At 39.4% G+C, this 26,432-nt stretch overlaps 1 protein-coding gene and 1 long non-coding RNA gene across 10 annotated transcripts in view; one reads left to right on the forward strand and one right to left on the reverse strand.

Moving 5' to 3' along the window:
* Positions 1-25,685, forward strand: part of DENND2C (DENN domain containing 2C) — an 82,982-nt gene extending 57,297 nt beyond the window's left edge. For 7 of the 9 annotated variants that reach the window (XM_072769675.1, XM_072769679.1, XM_072769680.1 and 4 more), the window contains 12 exons: positions 1,597-1,784; positions 4,494-4,603; positions 6,414-6,483; positions 6,980-7,057; positions 7,592-7,732; positions 8,492-8,640; positions 9,570-9,747; positions 14,742-14,783; positions 15,692-15,797; positions 21,688-21,927; positions 22,176-22,262; positions 23,843-25,685. In XM_072769675.1, the coding sequence (XP_072625776.1) occupies positions 1,597-1,784; positions 4,494-4,603; positions 6,414-6,483; positions 6,980-7,057; positions 7,592-7,732; positions 8,492-8,640; positions 9,570-9,747; positions 14,742-14,783; positions 15,692-15,797; positions 21,688-21,927; positions 22,176-22,262; positions 23,843-23,874 (1,421 nt within the window). In that variant the 3' untranslated portion in view covers positions 23,875-25,685. The remainder of the gene's footprint in view (positions 1-1,596; positions 1,785-4,493; positions 4,604-6,413; positions 6,484-6,979; positions 7,058-7,591; positions 7,733-8,491; positions 8,641-9,569; positions 9,748-14,741; positions 14,784-15,691; positions 15,798-21,687; positions 21,928-22,175; positions 22,263-23,842) is intronic. The other 2 variants (XM_072769684.1, XM_072769685.1) reach the window with 2 other exon arrangements.
* On the reverse strand, positions 548-26,430 carry LOC140601136 (uncharacterized). Its single transcript, XR_012004176.1, has 4 exons — positions 25,722-26,430; positions 4,622-4,726; positions 2,435-2,497; positions 548-1,945 (listed from the first exon to the last, which is right to left on the reverse strand). It is a non-coding gene; the product is annotated as an uncharacterized lncRNA (long non-coding RNA).
* Between the last annotated feature and the right edge of the window lie 2 nt (positions 26,431-26,432).

A 26,432-nucleotide genomic window follows, 5' to 3' on the forward strand; every position in this document is an offset into this window, starting at 1 on the left:
ATTTATTTATATTTCAAATTATTGTGCCATTTACTTTCTGTTAGGATATAGAATCTGCCACGTACTTTTGGCTATTTGTTCAAGCCCTTTCTCGTGCTCTGTATCCTTCATCTAATGGATTTTTGCAGCAAATTACACAGTTCCTATTGAACTCACTGACATATTGAGGCATGAGAAAAGTCAGAGATGTGAATTACCAAAGCTGAGTACCAGGCATTTCCAAGTCCAATATTCTGCTCTTATGATTTTTTTTAAAGATTTTATTTATTTATTCATGAGACACACAGAGAGAAAGAGAGGCAGAGACACAGGCAGAGGGAGAAGCAGGCTCCATGCAGGGAACCCGATGTGGGACTCAATCCCAGGTCTCCAGGATCACGCCCTGGGCTGAAAGTAGTCACCAAACCGCTGAGCCACCGGGGCTGCCCTGCTCTTATGATTAATAGTCATGTGCTCTCTCCATTGGCCTGAATTGCTTCAGGTGTTTGATTCTGTAGCCATCATGACTGAAGGTGAAACTTAAGTCATCATCAGGTTCAGCCTGGATATGTAAAGATGACGAATATTACAGTGTTGCTACTGAGAAACAGGACCTAAAACTTTCTTGACTTGAACTGGGCCCTTTGGAGTGTGAAGCTTTGCCTAGAGCACTAAATGTACTGGATAATTCCAGGGAGCCATTGCAAGATGAATTTTTTTTTTAAAGATTTTATTTATTTATTCATGAGAGACAGAGAGAGAGGGGCAAAGAGGGAGAAGCAGGCTCCCTTAGACTCCATCTCAGGACTCCAGGATCACACCTGAGCCAAAGACAGACATTCAACCACTGAGCTACCCAGGTGCCCCCAAATCATTCACAACTTAGAAATAAGTGAGAATAAAGGCTAAATGCTATCCAGTTTTGAATGAAACTGCTCATTCTGTTTAAATATTTAGTATGCTTCCATAATTTCATTATTTGGAGAAATAGTCTGTTGATAGATGTCTTCTGTTGCTTCATTTTTTTCCCTCTTCATTTAGCACCATATACTGATATATAAGCAAATGCCCATTATTAGTAATATATGCCAAGGAGAGAAGGGAAAAGAACAGTTCCCTTAATGGGAGGATAGTTATTGTTTTAATTTTATAAGACTCATCCCTTTATGTACTTAGCCTATGTAGGACTCAGTTCTTTTATCAAATCCCACCCCCCCAAAACACATACACATGTGTGTGGGGTTTTGTGTGTGTGTGTGTGTGTGTGTATGAGATAATTCAGGGTCCCAACAATGGTGTCTCTTGTTGGGCCAGTGCCTTCACCTGACGTTTTCCATGTGTTATGCCATGAAAGATGGGACAGTGTAGAAATACGTGTTGGGACATACATAGAGTATAGGTTGGGACATGGAATCTCACCGCTGGGCCCCTAGGTGCTCGTGAGAATCCGCACTTGTTCCTTGAGTATGTCACAGCCCTCCCAGGTCTGTGTGGCCGGCACTGGTTAGTCAGTACTCAGTCATCAGTGACTGAGTGGAAATTAGTCATTATGGTTCATGACCTCTGGGTGCTAGAGGGAAGACTAAGGAATAACAAGGCTCCCTGCTTTCATTGCAGATCGCCACAAACGCTTAGCGCAATTGCAGCAGTCTTCCAAGAGGAACCCTCACTACCAGACCTTGGAGAGGGATCTCATTGAGTTACAGGAGCAGCAGCTCTTTGAACTTTTTGTGGTGGTGTCTCTACAGAAGAAACCATCAGAAATAAGCTACATTCCCCAGGTCATACAGCAGTTCCCTAGCAAGGTAGGTGCAAGGAGACCAAGAGGCATTTGGGAATGTTATGCCTCTGTGTGTATTTTATTTCCTGTCTTCTTTTTATTGTGATTTCAAGCAGCTTTTGCTACTACTGTACCTCTTGTAGGATCTGGTAGATGGTTCTGATGACATCTCCTGTCAGGCTTGAGCTTCAAACAAGGGCAAAAAAAGAACTCATTATCCAAGTTGGTTTTTTATTTTTTGCTCTGCTGTTTACTAAGTGCCCCTTAGCAAGTTGCAAAGCCTCAGTTTTCTCATTCTTAATGAGGAGAATGATAAATACGGCACACTAAGGGTAGCAGTTTAGAGCATGAACTCTAAGCCAACTCTTGCATCTGCCACTTACTAGCTCTTAACTTTGAGCAGTTATTTAACTGCTCTGTGCTTTGGTTTCTTTATTTGTAAAATAGAGGTAATCATAATAGTGTCTATCCCATTGAGTTGTAGTGAAGATTAAATGAGCTATATAAGGCACTTAGGATAGTGTTTAGCATATAGTTAGCACTATAGAATGTTACCCGTTATTAGTAAGGGTTTAATGAGATAATATATGTAAAGTGCTTAATGCAATTCCTGGCGTATCGTAAGCACTTGATAAGTGGTACTGTTACTAATAATATTATTTGGTTTTTTCCTACCTTATGCCTGAGGGAGCATAATATTAAATAGCAAATAGAAATCCCACTGTAGGTTGGGACACCCTAGAAGAGAAGAAAAAGTTTTATATTTTATTGTCTATTTAATTTTTCCTGCTTTTTAAAAAAGATTTTATTATTTGACACACACAGAGAGAGAGAGAGGGAGAAAACACAAGCAGGGGGAGCAGGAGAGGGAGAAGCAGGCTCCCCACTGAACAGCAATCCTGATGCAGGGCTTGATCCTGGAACTGGATCAGGGCCTGAGCCAAAGGCAGATGGCTCAACTGACTGAGCCAGTCAGGCAGCCCCTTTTTCCTGCTGTTTGAACAAGGGGTCCACAGTTTGATCTTGCACTATGCTCTGCAGATTATCTAGCTGGCCTTGGTAAGGAGTGATCCCTTTACATAGGGACATTTACTCACACTCCATCTTCCTGTGTGGACCACTTCTCTCGTTTAAGTTAATATGCTCAGTTGCTTTAGGATTTGGGGTTTAAACCCTGAGTTACATGTTTCACCAAAAAAGTCAGTGTACACCACGACTGTACTGGAATGAAATCTAAGAGACATTTCCTGTATAACCTTTCATTTAAAAAAAAAAAAGTGCTCAACAACATTCCCACTGTAAATAAATCAGTGGTTAATTTCTTATAAAATTCTTCAGTGTAGCCTGAGAGAGCACAGTGTCACAACACTGAGCCATAGAAGTCTAAAATAACGCAATCCAGGGATCCCTGGGTGGCTCAGTGCTTTGGCGCCTGCCTTCGGCCCATGGCGTGATCCTGGAGACCCGGGATCGAGTCCCACATCAGGCTCCCCTCATGGAGCCTGCTTCTCCCTCTGCCTGTGTCTCTGCTTCTCTCTCTCTTTCTCTGTGTATCTTTCATGAATAAATAAATAAAATCTTAAAAATAAATAAATAAATAAAATAATGCAATCCAGATAGTCTTGAGGAATCAAATTTCCCATAAAGAGCTTAATTTTTTCCCTATTTTCAATTAGTCTTACATTTGCAGAAAGCAAGCTTGAGGTTGAACCTGTTTTCAACAAAGCCTGAATTAAGGGACTCAGAACCAGATAAGGGCGCAGTTGACTCTGGCAGTGATCCAGAAATGTTTCTAAACAAGTTACTTAGCATCTTTGTGCTTTAGGCTCCTTAAAAGTTAAGGTGGGAAAGAGCTGATCAAGTCTCTCTTGATTGTGTTGTGGAAAACCTTAGATGAAGATGATTGTGAGTCATTTAATAATATTAAAATAACAGAGTATGAGACAACTAAAATTTTGTTATAATGCTTTTCTGTTTCTGAAGAGCTTAATATTCAAGTGACTCAGAATGGCTGCATGGTCTGTTTAGAAATTAAATTAAAGGATACATTGTATTAGTTACAAGATGGTAATATGGTTAGTAGACTTATTATCTGCTTGTTTTATACTAATTTTTAAATATCTCTTGGTTTAACTAATTTTAGATTGTTCTTTGGCATACAATACCAGACTTGCATGGAAGGGTCTTCTATGCTAAAATTTTATAGGAAATTGTAAACCCATAATTAGTTAGAAAAGATTATATGCTAAGGGGAATGATTATATATGGGATAGACTCTAAAAATAATATCTTTTCTAAATAACATTCATTTGCTTTTTCAAAACATCTTTAATTATTGATCAGACTATCTGGTGCTAACTGGGTTTTTGCTATCAGTATATTATAGAATCAATTTTTATTTGTTGTGTTTCCTCTAGTATGTGAATCCTAAAATAAGATTCTACTTCTAGACTAGAAACTATTTCCAGGCACCTCTCCAACATCAGATTATAGGATTTCCACAAGTAACCATTTCTATGTAAAAATAGGATTTTTTATTCTTAGTAACTCTGTTCTCAGTTGCGTCTTCAGTGATTATTGGTCTTGGCCTTCCTGTTGTATTAAACAACACAAAACCATGCTGAGATGACTACTCAGGCTTATCAGAGACCTCTTTTCCTGAGACGAGGCCGTTTTGTATTTCTAGTCTCCACTTACATAGACTATTAGCCACCTATCACATTATCTTTTTCAGGGTGATCATGGCTTTAAGCAGTCCAAAGACACAGAAGAGAGGCTCAAAGTCATTCCCAAATTTTGTTTTCCCGACTCAAAGGACTGGGTGCCAACCTCAGAACTCAAGAGGTAAATAGGCTCCTTTACCTGATTTCTGTTTGTTAGAACTGCAAAAGTAGAATCAGAATGTTTGAGAAAAGGGTAAAGCCAGCAGTTATACAGCTGTGTGGACACCGTGGCAGGTCAAGGATGCTGTGGGAGGACAGGAACAAACGGAATTAGAACATTTCCTATGTGCATACAAAAAGAAAAACATGGAATGGTTTCAGTGTCAAAGGGAAAACAAGTTTGAGAATCTCTGTAGTGTGCCAGTTCTACAGAAGGGAAAAAAAGTTCCGTTTTACATACACTCAGAAATGCCAGCAAGTGAACAAAAGGAAAAAAGACTTGAGCTTTGGAACCCTCCTTAGAAGGAGATGAAACAGAACAGCATCTGTACCTTGTTTGTCTTTCAAGTGGACAGAAGCCACAGCCCATGGTGTACCTCCCGCTGTGGGTCTTGTACAAATGGAGGCTCCAGGTTGGGAGGTATGAGTATATTGAGAAGGAAAGATAAAGAATTTCTTCCTGGTATCTCAAGGGAACCATGTTCAATTAATAAACAGTCAGCATCTCTGAATCCTGCTTGTTAGTACATACCTGCTTTGTTCAGAACCGTAATTACTGACCATGCTCTTAAGGCTGAAAAACATAACTCTGGGAACCATGTGACATGTAGATACCCTGCTGGCGGACAGTCTCACCCATTGCCTGAGTAGCTGCTTTGCCCTTCCACCTACATTGCCTCTCATCTGAGCTGCTGTGTCTCCTAACCAGTTTGGCCTGATGGCCACTCTCCTTTCTGAGCCATCAGTCCTGACACTCTCATGGTGTCAGGTGTACTGCTTACGGCACAGACAGCTTCTTTCACACTGACCTGGCTGCTCCATAACTGTGCCCACTTCTGCCACCCAACAAGTTTTATGGGACTTTTTCCTGGAACATTTGGAAAATACAGAAGAGTAAATAAAAAGCAGAAATTACAATTCACTGGTATTCTGGTACTCAGAGATGATAATTAAATATTTTGACATATTTATTTTCCATCTTTATTTTTGGCCATATATAGGCATATATATATTGGCTGTTCAGATTTGGACTTCTTTGATTATTAGTGAATTTCTTTCTTGGTCTTCTTTCTGAAAATTACCTATGTAGATCTTTTGCCTGTGTTTCCAGTGAGGAGTTGATAATTTTCCTATTAACTTTTTTACATCAAGAATATAATCCTGGGGGGCAGCCCGGGTGGCTCAGCGGTTTAGCGCCGCCTTCAGCTCAGGGTATGATCCTGGAGACCCGGGATCGAGTCCCTCATCGGGCTCCCTGCATGGAGCCTGCTTCTCCCTCTGCCTGTGTCTCTGCCTCTCTCTCTGTGTCTCTCATGAATGAATTAATAAATAAAATCTTTAAAAAAAAAAGAATATAATCCTTTACCTATCACTGTTCCATAGGGACCTCTCAGAACTAAGTAGAAGAATTTGGAAGGGAAAAATAACTTATCCAAGTCCTTCACAGCTTATCTAAACGTTAGACTAAATTGGATATTTACAAAAGGAAAGTAGACTTGATTAATAGCTACACTGGATGAATAAGAAAGTAAAAGCAGACAGTGGCATCAGCAGTTCCTCCTGTAAATATGCTCTCACTTCAGTGCAAGGCAAGATGTTCTCAGGCTTGGACATTTCCTCTCAGGAGGAAGGTGACTTGTAATAAATGTAATATTAATGGCTCCTCTCACATCACAAAATGACTGCTATTGGACATTAATTTTCAATTATCTGTTCCATGAAGAATGGTATAAGCAGTGTGTAGATCTCAAACTATTGACTATTTTTTTCAGTGAAACATTCTCCTTTGTCTTAACTGGTGAAGATGGGAGCCGTTGGTTTGGTTACTGTAAGAAGCTCTTGGTAAGTACCAGATTTGTGCTACAGGCAGGGTTGGTCAAGTCAGACTAAGAACTTCAGAAACCTGATTTCTAGGTGACTTTGAGGGCTGCTTAATGATCCATGTATTAAAGAAACTATGTTAGCTTTAAATAGTAAGAGCAAGTTTGGAGTTAGCTGCAGTATTCCAGAATAAGAGGGGTATGGACTTATTTTATTTATTGGTTTGCCTGTTTTTTATTTGTTTGTAATAGACGAAGAAATCATGACAGAGTGGCTGATTATCAGTCTGGGTCTATTCAAGGGATGGACCTCCATGAGCCAATCATGGGAGCCCTGAGTTACTTTCTTCTTGCTTAGATGCCTCCACTAAACCTGGAATAAATCATGCTATCATATTTTAGCATTTCCCCATTCGTCAGTGGGGATGAGAGCCTTGGTTACTACTCTGTTACTAAGAGAGCATTAATAGTTAGAATGAACAGATGTGCTTCATATTTGCTTTGTTTTTTTCTTTTAGCCAGAAGGCAAAGGGAAGCGACTACCTGAGGTGTACTGCATGGTTAGTCGCCTCGGCTGCTTCAACCTTTTTTCCAAGGTGAGAGCAGCATGAACTCTAGGGAAGGTGCTGTGCTTTTCTGAGTAAGTTTTTGTTTCTGATGATGTCACTAGGCAACGTTTAGTGACAGAGACTCTAACATACTACTCTAGAAAGGGTTCTCAGTAGGAGAGTAGAGCTGTGGGTCTAGAGACTCTCAGGCCTCTAATCCAGATACTCTTGTCATATCATCCTCGTTTTGGCTTGCCAAACCTCCCAGCTTCAAGGAGAACATGGCCTGAGGCTTATCTTGTCTCCTGTCTTTCCCAGACCCCACCCAGCAAGATTATCTTCTCTGCCCTTACCTTAGTGAGATGAAAGGGGCTTCTCTTCTAAAAATGAGTTGATTTATTTGAGTAATTTTTCTTGTGGATGTAAAGATATCCCCAAGAGAGATGATGCCTTTAATTGACATTTATTTGTGGAAAAATTTGCCTTAAAATCTTTTGGTGTGATTTTCAAGTTTGTGCATCATGTTTGGCAGTTCCTTGCATTTTCAAATCCCTAAAAAAATAACATATGTTGCATGTGCAGATTTTGGATGAGGTAGAGAAGAGAAGAGAAATGTCTCCAGCCCTGGTTTACCCATTCATGCGAAGTGTCATGGAAGCTCCTTTCCCGGCTCCTGGACGCACCATCACAGTTAAGAGTTACCTCCCTGGTGCTGGTGATGGGGTAAGTTAGCTCACTTTGAAAAGATTTTTTTTTAGGATTTTTATTTATTCATGAGAGACATACACACACAGAGGCAGAGATACAGGCAGAGGGAGAAGCAGGCTTCTTGCAAGGAGCCTGATGTGGGATTCAGTTCTGGATCCTGGGATCACACGCTGAGCCAAAGGCAGACACTCAACCATTGAGCCACCCAGGCGTCCCCAAAAGATTTGATAGCCACCAAATAGCAGGGCTAACACTAATAGACAGTTTCCAGAAGCCTCATGGCATAGTTTTCTCTTTTCCATTAACTAACTGTGCAGAATGTTTTAGTCTTACAGAACACTGGAGAAATGTCCGGGTGATCTGTGAGATAGTTGACCCTCCAGACCCAGGAGCCACAGTTTTTCTGTCTTTCATAGATTGAGCCCCTTCGTAATAATTTCAGTGTGACAAATGAAGATTATATATGCCATTATCAGGTGGGATTAAAGATTTTAGCTGAAATTTATAGGGCAAAATAAATTTTGCTCCATCTTGAGGTTATGAGTTCAGGCCCCATGTTCGGTGTAGAGATTACTTAAAAAAATAAAGGTCTTTTAAAAATCATATTAATAATAAGGTGTTGGCTCTTGGGATTAGTATAGGCAGCTTCACAAACTCTGTGGCAAAATCTCTGTCTAGAATTTAACCTGTAAGAGAATGACAGGATCCATTGATGATATTGTTAGAGATTGTTTTCCGATCTGAACTTCCCTGATTCAGATGCTTTCATTTTAGTCAATTGAACTCTGCCGACCGCTGGATTCCCGATTGGAGCATGTTGACTTTGAATGTCTCTTTAAGTGCTTGAGTGTGTGCCATCTCATCCGGGTCTGTGCCTCCCTCCTGTTGGAACGGAGGGTAATCTTTGTTGCCAACAGCCTAAGGTGATAAATATGTAAAATATGTCACTTCCTACTGGTATTTTACTCGTTCTCACTATTTTAAGATTTGGGCATATTAAAAAAACTGTAGATCTCAGTTACCTAATGACATGGATAATTCCAAATGGTAAATAATCCAAAAGCTATTTGCATTAGGCTATAGCAGTGACTTTGGGATTACAATTCATATATCTTTCTAAATGTGTTTTACTTAAACTGTTGTTAAAAATTCATGTTAATGAAAAAATTCATATTGCTGGAATGAATAAGTCATGGGAATAAAAGGTACAGCATAGGAAATATAGTCAGTGATAGTGTGACATTATAAGGTGACAGATGGTAACTATGCTTGTGAGCATAGCAGAATGTATAGAGACTTTGAATCACTACATTTACACCTGAAAATAATATAACATTGTACGTCAACTATACTCAGATTTTTTTTTTAAGAATATCTTTTTTTTTCTTTTTTTTTTTTAATTTTTATTTATTTATGATAGTCACACAGAGAGAGAGAGAGAGAGAGAGTCAGAGACATAGGCAGAGGGAGAAGCAGGCTCCATGCAGGGAGCCCGACGTGGGATTCGATCCTGGGTCTCCAGGATCGCGCCCTGGGCCAAAGGCAGGCGCCAAACTGCTGCGCCACCCAGGGATCCCTCAGATTTTTTTTAAAATTGGTATTGCTTTTCTAAGTACACACTACTTTTTAGCAACATAAATTATGGGAAAAAGCTGGTTAAGACAAAAATTTTTCAGTAAATTAAGTTAAAAATTTAAATAAAATGTTAAAAATTAATGGGTAATCACAGAATCATTAATCTGTCATCACTGATCATTAAGCAGTGTCAGTTTGTAATTCTGTAACATAATATCTGAACCATTCTCCTTGTGTTGCTCAGTAAGTGACACCATTTGCTTTCTTCTCTGGCTAGCACCCTGTCAAAATGTGGCCATGCTGTAGTTGCCACACTATATCCATTCACCTGGCAGCATACCTACATTCCAGTCCTACCAGCATCTATGATTGACATTGTGTGCTCACCTACTCCATTCCTTATTGGAATCCTGTCTTGTTCCTTACCGCAACTCCAGGACCTACCCATTGAAGAGGTGAGATGGGAGAAATAGTACCTATGGAAAACACAAGGCACTGATAAATGAAAGCAAATCGCCTTTAAGAATGATGGAGCTGGGGCAGCCCTGGTGGCTCAGCGGTTTAGCGCCGCCTTCAGCCCAGGGCGTGATCCTGGAGACCTGGGATCAAATCCCACAGCGGGCTCCCTCATGGAGCCTGCTTCTCCCTCTGCCTGTGTCTGTGCCTTTCTCTCTCTCTCTCTCTCTCTCTCTCTCTCTCTCTCTCTCTCAGGAATAAATAAATAAAATCTTAAAAAGAATGATGGAGCTGTCATTAATATTAATACATAGTCATTATTAATATTAATGCATAGTCATTAATATACTATGCTATCATATTTTTTGTATCTTTTTATTAAAGTGAGAAAAATTCTGTAGTACACAGGAATCCAAATTTGGATCTTGTTTACAATAGATGGGCTAATTCTTGTGTTGTTCTGAAAGTAGGTCTTTTTGTTTAAGTCAAACAAGAACTACTTTGGGTTAACTTAAAAAATTGTTTCAGGGTTGCCTAGTGGCTTAGTCGGTTAAGTGACTTTGATTTCAGCTCAGATCATGATCCTGAGGGTTGTGAGATGGAGCCCCGAGTCGGGCTCCATGCTGGATATGGAGCCTCTTAAGATTCTCTCTCTCTCCCTCTTCCTTTACCCCCCACAATTTAGTGGTCAAAACAAAATGTATAGCTCTGTGAATTCACAAAGTGAATGCTTATGTACTCATGTTGGAAAAGAAGGAAAACATCACAGCCCTGGAAGTAGTGCTAGCACCTTGAGAAGTCTCCATCATGCCACCTTCTATCACTGTTCCCTTCCCCACACTCCGTGAAAGGTGACCACTGTCTTGACCTTTATAGGGATCATTTACTTGTTTTTCTTTATAATTTTACATCCTAGGCATTTATTACTAAACAGTGTAGTTCAGCTTTGCCTGGTTTTATGCTTGTTATAAATGGATTCACATATATTTTGTATGGCTTCCTTTGATTAACATTATGTCTCTAAGATTCATCCATGTTGGTGAGTTTAATAGTCATTCGATCATTTTAATTGTGGATAGTGTTCTGTTGTGTGAATGTACCATAACTTTTTATCCAATCTGCAGTTGATAGGCATTTGAGTTGTTTCCAATTTAGGATTATTACAAATTATGCTGCTCTAAATATTCTTGTGTATGTCCCTTGGTACATATGTGCATGCAGTTCTAGGGTATATACTTGGAATTCCTGGATTATAGGTTAAGCGTATCTTCAACTTCAGTAAATACAGTAAAATTTTTTCCAAAGTAGTTCTGCCAAGTTAAATCCCCACCACCAAAGCACAAGGGTTCCTGTTGTTCCTGTTTACTTTTGGGAGTGAGCATCTTTCTGTGTTTATTGGCCATTTGAATATCATCTGTTAAAAATTCATTGTCTATTTCTACTGGATTATTTACCCTCATTGACTTGTAAGAGGTATTTTTATATTCTGGATATCAGCTTCTTTGTGACATACCTTTTTATTCTCCAAAATTATGTTTTTTAATGTACAGAAGTTCTTCATTTTAACATAGTATAATTATCATTCTTTTCCTTTGTGGTTAGTGTGAGGTTTTATTTTATTTTATTTTTGTGAACTGTTTGTTTTTCTTTATATTAACTTCATGGAGATACCCTCCTATTTCATCTCCTGGAAATTTTGGTAGCTTTATTATAGTGACTTTAATTTTTGGTTCTGAATCCTGGGACTTGATTTTTTTGTATATGATAGGAGGTAGGGGTCATTTTTTAAAATATGGATAGCCAACTATCCTACTACCATTTATTGGAAAGATTGTTCTTCCCCAATACTCTGTTATGTTAACCCCCACCTTTTTCCCCACCTTTTTTATATTGAGCTATAACTGAAATATAACATTGTATTAAGGTTAAGGTATACAACATAATAATTTATATGTGTAAATGTTGTGAAATGATTACCACAATAAACTACAACTCACGCAATTAACAATTTTTTGTTCTTGTGTTGAGAACTTTTTTTTTTTTTTTAAGATTTTATTTATTTATTCATGAGAGAGAGGGAGAGACACAGACAGAGGGAGAAGCAGGCTCCATGCAGGGAGCCCGATGTGGGACCCGATCTGGGGACTCTAGGATCACACCCTGAGCCAAAGGCAGAGGCTTAACCGCTGAGCCATCCAGGTGTTCTGTTGAGAACTTTTAAGCTCTGTTCTCTTAGCAACTTTCAGATATACATACAATACAGTATTGTTAACTATAGTCACCAGGTTATACATTACAACCCCAGGTCTTATTTATCTTATAACTGAAAGTTTGTGCTTTTGACCACCTTCACTCATTTCACCCATCATCCACCCCCACCTCTGACAACCACCAATCTGTTTTTTGTATCTATGCATTCAGTTTTTTTAGATTCCACATACGTTCGTTCTTTTTCTCTGCCTTATTTCTTTAAAAAAAAAAAAGATTTTATTTTATTTATTTGACAGAGAGCACAAGCAGGAGGAGTGACAGGCAGAGGGAGAGGGAGAAGCAGCCTCCCGGCTGAGCAGAGAACCTGAAATGGGACTCAATCCCAGGAACCCCAGGATCATGACCTGAGTCAGAGACAGTTGCTGAACCCACTGAACCACCCAGGCACCCCTCTGCCTGACTTATTTCACTTAGCATAATGCCCTCTAGGTCCATCAATGTTGTCACAAATGGCAGGATTTTTCTGTTTTATGGCTGAATAATATTCCATTGTGTGTTTGTGTTACATTTTCTTTATCTGTTCATCTACCAGTGGACACTTAGGTTATGTCCATGTCTTAGCTTTTGTAAATAATGCTGTACTGAATGTGGGGGTGCCCATCTCTTTTCAAGATCTTTTTTCTTTCTTTCTTTCTTTCTTTCTTTCTTTCTTTCTTTCTTTCTTTCTTTCTTTCTTTCTCTTTCTTTCTTTCTTTCTTCTTTCTTTCTTTCTTTCTTTCTTTCTTTCTTTCTTTCTTTCTCTCTCTCTCTCTCTTTCTTCTTCTTCTTCTTCTTCTTCTTCTTCTTCTTCTTCTTCTTCTTCTTCTTCTTCTTCTTCCTCCTCCTCCTCCTCCTCCTCCTCCTCCTCCTTCTCCTCCTCCTTTCTTCTTCCTTCTTTCTTCTTCTTCTTCCTTTTTTTTTTTTTTGGATATATGCCCAGAAGTGGGATTGCTGGATCACATCCACATGTTAGTTCTATTTTTGATTTCTTGGACCTCCATACTGTTTTCCATAGTAGTTGCACCAGTTTACATTCCCACAAACAATATACAAAGCTTCCTTTTTCCTCCATATTCTCACCAACACTTGTTATTTCTTGTCTTTTTGATAATAGCCATTCTGACTGAGGTGATATCTCATTGTGGTTTTGATTTGTATTTCCGTGACGATCAGTGACATTGAGCATCTTTTCATGTGCCCTTGGCTAATTTGTGTGTATTTGGAAAAATGTCTATTCAATTCCTCTGCTCATTTTTTTAAGTGAACTCACTTCTAATGTGGGGCTTGAGCTCAAGATCCCACCCAAGATCAAGAGTCACATGCTGTACCAACTGAGCCAGCTAGGCATGCCCCTCCTGTGTTCATTTTTAATAGGATTATTTAGCGTTTTTTTTTTTTTTGCTGTCCTATGAATTCTTTATGTATTTTAGATATTAGCCCTTTATCAGATATATAATTTGCAAGTATTTTCTCCCATTTTGTAGGTTTCCTTATGACTTTATTGATGGTTTTGATAGGGATTACGTTGAATCTGTAAATTACTTTGAATAGTATGAAAATTTTAACTATATCAGTTTTTCTCATCTTTGAGCTCAGAATATCTTACCACTTACTTGCATTCTTCAGTTTCTTTTATCAATGCTTACTGTTTTCAATGTACAGATCTTTCACTTCCTTGGTTAAATTTATTCCTAGGTATTTTATTCGTTTCAATGCAGTTGAAAATGGGATTGTTTTTTTAATTTCTTTTTCAGATAGTTCATTATTAGTGTATAGGCACACAGCTGATTTTTGTATTAACCTTTTTTTAAACTTTTTATTATGGAAAATTTCAAATATATATATAAAGTAAACAAAAGGTTAAGATAACTCCAATTACCCTACTTCATTCAGTACTTACCAACTCATGGCCCATCTTTACCCTTACCCATTCCTCTCTCCCATATTTTGAAGCATATCCTGATGAAATTTCATTGTTAAATATTACACTATAAATCTCTGTAACATAAAGGCATTTTTAACAAAATCACAATAGCATTATCACACCTAAAAAATTTAAGACTTTTTTAACATTTATTTATTCATGAGACACACAAAGAGAGAGGCAGAGAAATAGGCAGAGAAGAAGCAGGCTTCCTGTGGGGAGCCTGATACAGGACTCGATCCGGATCAGGACTGAGCCAAAGGCAGATGCTCAACCACTGAGCTACCCAGGTGCCCACACCTAAAAAATTTAATAACAATTCTTTAATATTAGCACAACCCAGTGTTCAAACCTCCATTTTGTAAATGTTTAATGGTTTGTTTGAATCAAATCCCAAATAAAGTGCACACATTGCATTTGGTTGGCATGGTCTCTTTGTAAATTTTAATGTATAGATGTTATCGGTTTTTTTTACTTGCAATTGACTTCTTGATGTGTTGAAGAGTTAACTTTTAAATGGGCTGTAACTTGAACTTAATTTTTTTAAGATTTGATTTATTTATATGAGAGAGCGCACGAGCAGGCGAAGGGTCAGAGGGAGAAGCAGACTCCCCACTGATCAGGGAGGCCAATGTGGGGCTTGATCCCAATACCCTAAGATCATGACCAACTGAGCCACCCAGGCATCCCTGAACTTAATTTTGTTTAAAACTATTTCCATTTCTTGAAAGAATCAACACCCTCTTCCTAAACTAGCAGTGCCTAATGTATGTCTCTGAATGTCTCTGGTTTGACTTAGCTGGCTCCTTTATCCCCTAGGTGCTGATAGTTGATCTCTGTGCAGACAAGTTCTTACAGGAGGTAAGTGACAAATGAGGTGATTACATAATGTTTGGGGATAATTGGACAGAAAATATGTGAAAGTTCTTAGAGAAGATGACTCAGGCAAGACTTTTAGTTCCTACACATACTTGACATTGTGGCCAATCATACAAGATTGACTTGAAAATTGGGTTAGGTTTATAGCTGTCTCTCCCAAAGAAGGAAGGAGGAAAGAGATCAAATGTCATTTTCAAGAAAGGTAACCCTCCTTTGATGTCCATATAGGTTGATGTATAAGCCTCTAATTTAATTAAATTTAACAGGCATTCAGCATTGATTATTTCTAGATACTGTTAGTCAGAATCTAAAAATGCGTATGACACAGTTTGAGCCCTCAGACCTTATAATCTAACAATGGGAAGGGACAGCAGACATATCTGTAAGGTTTTGGAAATGGTATAATAGAAATTTCTACAGGGTACAATAGAGGCAAAAAAAAAAAAAGTGGTCATTTATTGTGGGCATTGAAAGTGGAAGGAAGAGATAGCAAAGCCTTTTTAGAACAAGCGCCCTGTATGGAACCTGTATATAAGTTGGTGAGCACTGAACACAGGGAGAAAAGAATGTTTCCCAAGAATTAGCTCATAACATTTGAAACACTGCTTATTTGTGGATGATCCTTGTAATATAGTGTAAGACTTGTAGGTGAGAGATATTTGGTGTAAAGGTATGAGAAAATGTCATAAGACATTATTATTTTTTTATGTAATTAAGATATGTGTACCATAAACATACTGAATTTTGCTCAGTATAGGGAAGGAAGGTTCAGATTAGATGTTTAGCCATAATCTATACAAAATCGCCTGTAGAATGTTGGGGACTTTTATTAGTGTGTTTGAGACTGTCTCTCTCACAGGTCATGAAATACCTCAATTTCTTCTCTTAAGGTATCTGATGAGGACGAAATTCTGCCTCCTAAACTCCAGGCTGCCCTGTTGCAGATTTTGGAAGAACGAAATGAAATCTTGGCTCAGGAGCAGAATTTTTCACAAGGTATGAGATAAATGGTCTGAGAACTCAAAATCAAGGCAGTAAATAATTGACTAAATTCCCAGCATCCTGCTAAAGGATGTACAGAAGTATGAGATTGCCTATGATGTGGAAAGCCTATAATCAGCTTCCTGGCCAACCCTCAGATGTCCTGGTCCCCTTCTGGGTTCTATTTATGGAATGCTATTCCCCTAGATGTCCGAGACGTCCAACATGCCTCGTGCTCTTTTTTTCCTGAAGGTCCATACACATGTCACCTTCTCAGTGAGGCCTTTCCTGACATTCCTTTTTATTTTATTTTATTTTTAAGATTTTATTTATTTATTTAGAAGGCACAAGCAAGGGGGAGGAGCAAGGAAAGAGGGAGAAGCAGGCTTTCTACTAAACAGGGACCCCCCCCCCCCCACACACACACACACATATGCAGGGCTCAATCCCAGGACCCCCGAGATCATGATCTGAGCCCAAGTTAGATGCTTAACCGACCGAGCCACCCAGGCACCCTCCTGACCATCCTCTTTAAAATTGTACCCGTTCCCTTAGTGCTCTCTACCCTCTTCCCCTACCTTAGTTTTTTTTCTCCAGGGCTTTTTTCATCACATGTGTTAGAAATGTAAGGTCCATAAGAGCAGCAACAATTTGTTTTTCTTTATCTCCAGTACTTTAAACAACAGGAAATAAGTAGGTACTCCATAAGTATTTGTTGAATAAGGATGAAAAATATTTACTGACTAGCTTACTCTGTACTAGGCATTGTGCTCAGCACTTAGCATACATCCTCCTTCATTCTTGTAATGTCTTTATGAAGCAGGTATCTTTATTTATTTAATCTCCATTTTACAGATGAGAAAACTAAAGCTATTTACGATAGGGACCATTAAGAGAGGAGCAGGTTTAGAGAAATAATGAAAAGATTCATTTTGAATATTGAGATACCTATTGGACATTCAACATGTAGCGGACATTCAACATGTAGCAGACATTCAACTAAAGATAACAAGTAGGCATTTATATACATGAATTTAGGATTCAGGGGAAAGAGTTGAACTAAAGACATACATTTAGAAGTTGCTGTTTTGGGGTGCCTGGGAGGCTCAGTCTGTTAGGCATCTGCCTTCTGCTCAGGTCATGATCCCAGAGTCCAGGGATGGAGCCCCGAGTCAGGCTCTCTGCTTGGCCTAGAAGCCTGCTTCTCCCCTTGCTTGTGTGCTCTCTTTCTCTCTCTCTCTGTCAAATAAATAAATAAAATCTTAAAAAGAAGGAGAAGAAGAAGAAGTTGCTGTTTTAAAGCTGTGGGACCAGATGAGATAACCCTACAGAATGAATATAGATAGAAAATAATAGATTTAAGGGTTGAGCCCTGGGTTGGCTGGTAATGGTGGGGTCAGATTTCCAATGTTTGGCAGTAGTAGGGAGGAGGAAGAGGATCCAGCAAAAGGTGACTACAAAAGCAGCTAGTGAAGGAGAAGAAAAAAACAGAGGAGTAATATTAGAGAAATTGAAAGAAGAGCTTATTTTACCCAGGAAAGTAAATAGTTATTATGTCTAATGTATGAAGAGGTCAAGTGAGATGAAGACCAAGGATTGACTGGTGGATTTGACAATGAGAAGGGCTTCTAAGCCCTTGGTAACAGCAGATTCAGTGAGATGATGGGAAGAAAGTGAGATTGGGGAAGGTTCAAGAGAAAATTGGAGAGGGAGACAGATCATAACAGACTTAATCATAGGAAACTAAGAGGGGTGCTGGAAGGGAGAGGGTGGAGGGATGGGGTAACTGGGTGGTGGGGAGTTGAGGAGGGCACATGATATAATGAGCACTGGGGGTTATATGAGACTGATGAATAACTGATCTCTACTTCAGAAACCAATAATATATGTTAATTGGATTTAAATAAAAAATAAACAATAAATAAATAAACAGGGAAAAAAAGAGAATTGGAATGTCACTCAGCTTTTTATAAAATTTTTTTGGAATTACAAAGGAATTACAAAAATAGTTAAGACACTTCTGTAAAAGAACAACAACATTGAAGGGGCTGCCCTAAAAAACATCAATTAATCATAAAATCATAGTAATTAAGACTGTTTGGTTTTGGTTCCAAAATAAATAGAGCAAAGGGAAGAATAGAGAGTGCACAAGCATAAGGAAACTTAATTTGTGTCAGTACCAGCATTGCATATCAGCAAGAAAAGAATGAACCATTCAGTAAACAAGAGGAGGGCAATTGGTTTTCCATATGAAAAGAAATGAATAGGATCTATACCTCACCCTATCACAAAACTAATTCTGATGATTTAAAGATATATATGTTAAAAGTAGGGGCTCTCAGGCCTGCTCAGTCTGCTCAGTTGGTAGAGTGGGCAGTGGGCAACTCTTGATCTGGGGGTTATGATTCTGAGCCCCACCCTGGGTGTAGAGGTTACTTAAAAATAAAATCTTTAAAATAAATAAATAAATAAAGTTTAAAGTTAAACATTAAAAGTTTAGAGAAGAATAGAGGAAAATATCATGTTTTGGACAGTAATGGATTTCTTAAATGTGGCACAAACAGCACGAAATTTTTAAAAAGACTAATTTGACACTTTAAATTTTTTTAAGACTTTATTTGAGAGAGAGAGAGAATGCATGTGAGAGTGCAAGCCATGAAGGGGGCAGAAGCAGACTCCCTGTCAAGCAGCGAGCCCTATGCAGGGCTGGATCCCAGGACTCTGGGATCATGATCTGAGCGGAAGGCAGATGCTTAACTGACTGAGCCACCCAGGTGCCCCTGACACTGTGAAGTTTTTTAAATTTCTGATCATTAAGGGACACCATGGAAAAGAAACAAAAGACAAGCTATAAACTAGGTGAAGATACTTTCAACAAATATAACCAACAAAGGAATAGTATCCAGAGGGATGCCTGGGTGGCTCAGTGGTTGAGTGCCTGCCTTTGGCCCAGGGTGTGATCCTGGAGTCCCAGGATTGAGTCCCACATCAGGCTACCTGCATGGAGCTTGTTTCTCCCTCTGCCTATGTCTCTGCCTCTCTCTTTCTGTGTCTCTCATGAATAAAATAAATAATCTTTTCAAAAAGACTTTTAAAAAAAAGTAACAGTATCCAGAATTTATTTTCAAAAATTCCTACAATTGAATAATAAAAAGATGAACAACCCAATAGAAAAATGAGGAAAAGATGTGAACAATCATTTCACAGAAGAGGAAAAGTGAAAGGCCGATAAATATATGAAGAGGTGTACAACCTCATCAGAATCTGGGAAATGTAAATTTAAACCACAGTGAGACACCATTTTATACCCACCATATTAGCAAAACTAACAAAACTAGCAAAACTAACAAAAGTCTAACAAGGTCAGGCGTTGGTGAGAATGTGAAAATTACTTCAGCTGCTTTGGAAAAACAATTAGGCATCATCTAGTAAACTCAAAGATGTATATATCCTACAGCCTGACAATTCAACTTTTGGATATATACCCTAGAGAAACTCTTCCACATGATAATTAGGAAATAAGCAAATAGTTTTCAAAGTAGCAGCAGTGTATGTGATAGCAAAAATTAAAAACAACCTAACCGTACACTGACAGAACATAACATTAAAAAAAGCATTGTAAAACATATATTGAAGAAAACAAATTACAGAAGAGTATGTGTTACATAATATTGAAAGATGTACAAGACCTAATAGTATGTTATTGGGGTTGCCTATGTATATAGTGAAAGTGTAACCTAAAACTAGGGAATGAAAAAATAAATAAATAAATAAATAAAACTAGGGAATGATAAACACAGTATTGTTGATAATGGTCGCCCTCTATTGGAGAGTAGGAGAAGAACACCTCAGAGAGGTTTGGAGATAACCTTGATACTGTGTTTCAAGCTTTGTGGTTGAGTACTGGTGTGTTCATTTCACTGATGACCTTATGAAATATTTATACATGTAAAAGAATATACGTTAAAACAGAACCAAGTAATTTAAGATAAGTTCTAGAAAAGCATTATTTTAAAAACAAAGGGAGTTAGATTAAGAAAGGGTACAACAGGTATAAACAACTCTTCCAAGAAGTTTTGCTCTAGGGACATTTGGATGGCTCAGTGGTTGAGCATCAGCCTTCAGCTCAGGGCATGATCTTGGATTCCTGGGATGGAGTCCCACATTGGGCTCCCTGTGGGGAACCTACTTCTGTCTCTGCCTCTCTCTCTCTCTTTTTTTTTTTTTAATAAATAAAATCTTTAAAAAAAAAAAGAAAGAAAGAAAAAGAAATTTTGCTGTAAAGTGGGAGAGAAATGGCACAGTAACTGGGAGGCTGGGGAAAAAGTGTTGACAGCAAAAGCAGTGATGGACCGTGGATTCTCAGCTGCAGAAGGAAAGTGATGAGAAGGACATCTGTTGAGCAAAATATAACAAAAATCTAGTTTATATCAAATGGAATGCCAGAAGAGGCCTTAGAGGTCATCTAATCAGCCCCCTCATTATACAGATACGGGAAGAGAAGTCACAAGGGGTAAAGCGAATTGCCCACCATTATGCTGTTGCTTCATGGTAGAACTCTGACTAAACCTAAGTCCCTGATTCCCAGTCCAGTACGGAGCCTATAGAAAGAGCAAGTGACAATTTCAAGAGGGAAAGAAAAACTATTAGGTGTGGAAGAAAAAGGAGGACTCTAAGTTGATTCTGAGTTTTGATCCTAGAACCTGAAAGGCAAAGTATTTCATATCATAATGGTTAAGAATCAACTGACTTGGAAGTCTGGCAGCTTCTGTACCCTGTACCAGATGAGCTGACCCTGGAGAATGTCTTTGTTTTGAGCCTGTTTCCTCAGCTGTAAAAAAGAAATAATACTGACTTCACTGGATTATTATATTTTTAAAAGCTCTAAATACAGTGCCTGACCTGTCTTAAACATTTAGTAAATTATTATGGAATAATGGTTGCAGTATGAAATGAGAAAGTTGAGAGAGAACGGATTTGGTGGAGAAATAGAATTAATTTGGTTTCATATGTATATTTTTTATTTATTTGATTCATATTTTACTCATTTCCAAAGGACCTGAGTTGACTTTTAGACAGACGGCATTTAAACAGTGATGGGACAAGCAAATGATGATTACCTGTAGGTAGCCTAAAAATGTCGAAGGTCAGTTCCGGTGACATCAGGTCTGGAGAGATAGAGTTGCATATTATCAACATGGAAAGCCAGCTCTATCTCTCTGCTGGTTAACTATTTAAGGATGAGAATGCTGAAAAGTGGTCTGAGGACCATCCTTAGGGAGAGGAAGAAGAGGCAAGAGAAGAACAAATGTGTTTGGTCATAAAACCAGGAGAGGAATCCAGAAATCAGGAAAGTCTAAAATTATGGGAGAAGAGGAATGAGGAGTAAGTAGGTTAGCACAAATGCAGCACAGAGTTTAAAGGAGAGACAAATAGAAAAGCGGATTAAATTTGGCTGGCTCTCAGGCACCTGGGTGGCTCAGTGGTTGAGCATCTGCCTTTGGCTCAGGTCATGATCCCAGGGTTCTGGGATCGAGTCCTGTATTAGGCTTCCCTCAGGGAGCCTGCTTCTCCCTCTGCTTGTGTCTCTGCCTCTGTGTGTGTGTGTGTGTCTCATGAATAAATAAAATATTTTTTAAAAATAAATAAATTTGGCTGGCTCTCACTGGTGGCCTTTGAAAGAGTGGATGTGCAAGTCAGGCTGAAAGATGTAATACTAGTATGTGTAGGAAGAAAATAAAAATACTAGCCATTGGCTTTTTGTGGATGGTGCAAGGAAGCTAAGAATGAGGAGTCTCAGTCCTTCAATCCATTTCCTATGCATCACTTTCATAACAATTTCCCATAAACACAAAGCTTGGGGTTTTTTCTTTTCTTTCTTCCTTATTTTTCTTTCATTTTGCAGCAGATGTGACACTTAACTCGCTGGTATCTGAGGCATTTGTGAGGTTTTTTGTGGAGCTGGTGGGACATTATTCCTTGAGCATGACTGTCACGGAGCATGGGGAACGTGTATTCCAAAGGGAACCATTCCGTAAATCCCACACCTCCCGAAGTGTACGCCACTTCCTGGATCTCTTCATGGAAACGCAGATGTTTGCAGGCTTCATCCAGGACCGAGAGCTTCGGAAAACTGGGGTGAAAGGTCAGTTTATCATCAGGTCTTCCTCAGTATTTAGTGAGCACTTGGAAGGTTTGAAATCCGTGGTATACTGATTTCAGTATGAAATGTTATGAAGCTTCATGGGCTCAAAATCTGAGTTGTTTTATGATGGAAAATACTTCTTTCTGTAATTTTAACTATGGAAGCACATTGGCATTAAGCACAGAGTTTTACTTAAGTGATTTTTAGTAAGTATTGGACAATTTCACCAACATGAGTTTTCCTTGTAGGTTTGTTTGAGGTCCGGGCCCTCCAGTATTTGGAAACAATTCCAGAGTCTGAGCCCAGCGGGGTGAATAGAATTTTGCGGAGTCTTGGTGAGTTGTATATTCTTGATAGATAATGTGACTAAAAAGCCTTTTGCAAAAAGTGTGCCTCATCACAAAAGCTTTGTAATCAAATCAATAATGTAACCTCAGACAGACTGACCAAACACCATGACTGTAGTTCCAAAGTGTTTTGGAGAAAAAGAAGTCTTTTTCAGAGGTTGAAGTCTTTTTCAACTCTCCATCAGAGTTGTCCTTGGGTCTGTTTTCCTCGGATGACATGAGAATTTGCTTATCGTAATTATTAATCTTTTCTACGTCACATCACAGGGAAAATCTCATAAAAACTTTTCTTTTTCCCAGAAAAGTATGCTTGGAACATGCAAATTTTGCACATAATTATAGAGTATTCAGGGACTCTCCTGAGCCCATCCAAGGACTCCAGATTAAAAACACCTGGTTTAGGGGGCGCCTGGGTGGCTCAGCTGGTTAAGTATTTGCCTTCGCCTCAGGTCATGATCCCAGGGTCCTGGGATCAAGCTCTGCATCAGGCTCCCTGTTTCTCCCTCTTCCTCTGCTTGCTGCTCCCCCTCCTTGTGCAAGGGAGCTCTGTCAAATAAATAAATAAAATCTTAAAAACAACACCTAATTTAGAGGGCATCTGAGGCAAAAGAGGATATCCTACAAGACTAATTTTACACTTCAGAAAGAAACACAGGGGATCCCTGGGTGGCTCGGCGGTTTGGCGCCTGCCTTTGGCCCACGGCGCAATCCTGGAGTCCCAGGATTGAGTTCCACATCGGGCTCCCTGCATGGAGCCTGCTTCTCCCTCCTCCTGTGTCTCTGCCTCTCTCTCTCTTTCTATGTCTATCATAAATAAATGAATAAATCTTAAAAAAAAAATTAAAAAAAAAAACAGAAACACAGATGTTTATGATTTTTCGATTATTATTAACTTTTTATTATCCTTTGTGATATTGGAGAACAGTGATGTGATAGGCCAAAACAATGAAGGACCTATATTCCATGGTGTTTATATTGGTCATTAAAATATATACCCCCTGGTGACCAGACTTATCGTAGGGTCATTTTGTAATGTATAAAGATACCAAACCACTATGATGTACACCTGAATCTAATAGGACATTGTCTGCCAATTATACTTCAATACAAAAGGAAAAATATGCCCCTAATTAAAATTAGGCCTTATCCTTAGCTAGCTGAGAGACCATGGACAAATTATGCCTTGGGCTGTTATTTCATCTTTATACCATGAGGTTAGATCAAATCAGTGGTGCTGAACTCTGACTACAATATTTTAATCTCTGGGGAATGTAAATGAAAATTTTCCCCACCCCTGGCTCAAGAAATCTCTAGGGATCAGGCCAAGCAATTTTTAACTATAGTCAAGGTTGAAAACCACTGGATTAGGTGATGTCTGAGTTCTCTTCTACCTCTACAATTAGACTTGGGGTTTGTTTGTTTGGTAGTTAAATCACATGCCAGCTTGAGATGGCAGGTTACTCCTGGGCCATTCTGAATGACTAAGTTGTTAATCCCTTGCCTCAAATAATGTACAGTAAATAAAAAATAAACTAATGAGAGTTCACTCTACTTCTTTCTCCCTTTAGGAAGTAAAATGAAATTCCTGCAGAAGAAATGAAACCTTTGATTGACTGTCTCCATCCTAAATAGAACAGAAAGTGCCAAAGAAATACTTTTCCAAGAGTCAGGATGCCCTAAAGTAGCCTACAAAATCCTGGAAAGTTGAAATGGTTACAAAGTGGGCCAGGTTCTTGGAGAATTCTCCTGTTGCTGCTGTAGTAATCACTAGAGGATTGTTGGGAGTAGTCTAGAACCAATGTTCTCATTACTCTGCCTCCAATTTTTTTTTCAGTGGCCTTTTCTATTTGATTCTTGGGCTCATTTTTTGTGTTATGTGCTTATTAGTCTGTGAAGGCACTTGTCTTTTACTAGGGAAAGATTTGTTGTTCCATTTTTTAAAAAACAGCTCAAAGATGAGCACGATGAGAGAAAGGTACTGGGGAAACATGATAGAAGTGCAGAGTAGGCCCCGCACACATAATTCTCATCACTGAAATACCATGGCAGTTTTAAACCTATAGGCTCTTTGAGCTAAGGAATATACACATCATGTATCTCCAGTTTTTATTTTTTAGTCTAATGTTCTGTCTGGGGGAATCTCACTTATGTGGAAGCCCTTATTTGTTAACACTGTTATTGAGTATCTTAAACAAGTAGACACCTTGCAGCTCCTCCTCCACATTGTGTGGCACTTGAGTAGCTTGTCAACATTAACTTTGTAGGATTATGGCTAGTAGGAAGATATCCTTTCAAGGGCATGAGAACTACCCCCCCTTTTCTTAATGTCCCCAAGGTGCCATACATGGGGTACATGTATGTCCTATTATTCAGTTTTTAGGTCAACCTGAAATACTTGCACCTCTGTTTTACGAATGAGGCGACTGGACTCCAAAGAGGTTAAGTAACTTGCCCAAAGTTATACAACAGAGCCAGAAACTGAAGCCAGGATTATTCATTCACAAACGCAGAGGAAATTGGGTAGTTCTGCAGATGGAAATTTGAGCTGTGGGATTATAACTATTGAAAAGGTTTTCTTTTAAGCTGAAGTGTACCAGAGCCAATTTTCAGCTCTGATGATAAGGACTTCAAACTATAGGTGCCTACATGAGACTCTTTTTGGTTCCCCTAGAATTGTTGTCTTTTTGCCCTAATTAAATGGGACGCAGACTACAAACATTCCTGGGCACTCACCACATAATCACCCCAACCCTTAATATCTAAAATACTAGTGACTAGAAGGAGGAACTTCTCAGTGATGGTATAATTTTCACTGATAAATGTTACAGCAGATGTCAGTTTGTTCTCTTCAATTCCTGCTGATGGTTTTAGCTGGCATAAAAATATCTATTTAGACTTAAAACCTTACAAGTTGTATTATGATACAGTTTATTGACTTGTACAGTATTGTCCTCACAACCCATTCAGGTGTGCATGAATGAATCTGAAGCATACCCCATTTAAGACCGGTGCTATGTAATTCTTACGACTCTAGAAAATGGAACTGAGCCTATGTCTTATTAAAAAAAAAAAAAAAAAAAGTTTATTAAGCATCTTACTCCAGCAGGGCTCTTACCAGACATCTCTGTCCATGTGCCACTCCAACCCTGAGGGGAGACTTAGTAATTGGGACTTGTTTATACAACGAGGGTGGGCATTACCGTGGTGAATCCTGACCGTCCCTCTGTGAGGAGACCTTTGCTTCAGCGATGGGTCTTATTTTATCCCCGTGACCTGAAGCTGCCTCCTTTTCTTAGGTCTGTTTTATTTTTTGTAAAGTATTGAGTGCTGGACATACTTGTAAAAGAGTTGCTCAAGATTTGTACAAAGTGTCGTTTACAGATCTTTTAATGAATAAACACAAAAATTCCATGGGTCTCTTGGATAATTTTAAATAAAGTTACTTACGACGTAAAGGTCTTATACTTCGCTTAAACCGATAGCACGTTTGTCTCATGAGCGGTTTCAGCGTAGCCTAAGCCGACTCCAGCCGTGGGCAGCGCTTCCAGGCGCCGGCCGGTGTAGACCGCTCTGCGGGCGGGGCGTGCAGCCCGGGTCCCTGCTTGGTCTCGGGCCGCGGCGGGGGGCCGGGGGCCGGGAGGCAACGACTGGCTCTCGGGTACGCCCCGACGGCGAAGGGGCCGCGGTTTGTCGGAGCTGAGTCGGTGCGCGGCTCACCTTAGAGCAACAGGGCGGCTCCTGTTGCTGCGCAGACCCTAAAGCTTCGCGATTTTGACGGGCGACTGGCGCCGACGTGCAGAATCTGTCCAGTAACTGCATTTGCCCAAGGCAAGGGTTCTCGCGGAGCCGACGACTAAGGGGGGGGGCGGTACAGCAAGTAGCGCAAGGAGAAGAGAGAAACCGCCACAAACAGAAAAGATAAGGGTTGTAGGTGGTAGGTCAGGGGAGTGGGAAACCAGCGTCCTCTCCCCGCCAAGTCCCTGCAGCCAGTTTCCTGCAAAAGTTTTTTAAAGCTTTCCACTCCCAGATACCAGCCTCCTGCGGGGAACGAAAAGTCCCACTCCCCCTCCAAACTGCTCCCAGTCGGAGGCAAAAAGTGGGAGCACACTGGAGGGAAAGGAAATAGAGACGGTCTGCTGATTCCGGGAACTCGCGACG

The sequence above is a fragment of the Canis lupus genome, chromosome 12 (assembly GCF_048164855.1).
Source record: "Canis lupus baileyi chromosome 12, mCanLup2.hap1, whole genome shotgun sequence".
NCBI classification, from domain to species: Eukaryota; Metazoa; Chordata; class Mammalia; order Carnivora; family Canidae; genus Canis; species Canis lupus.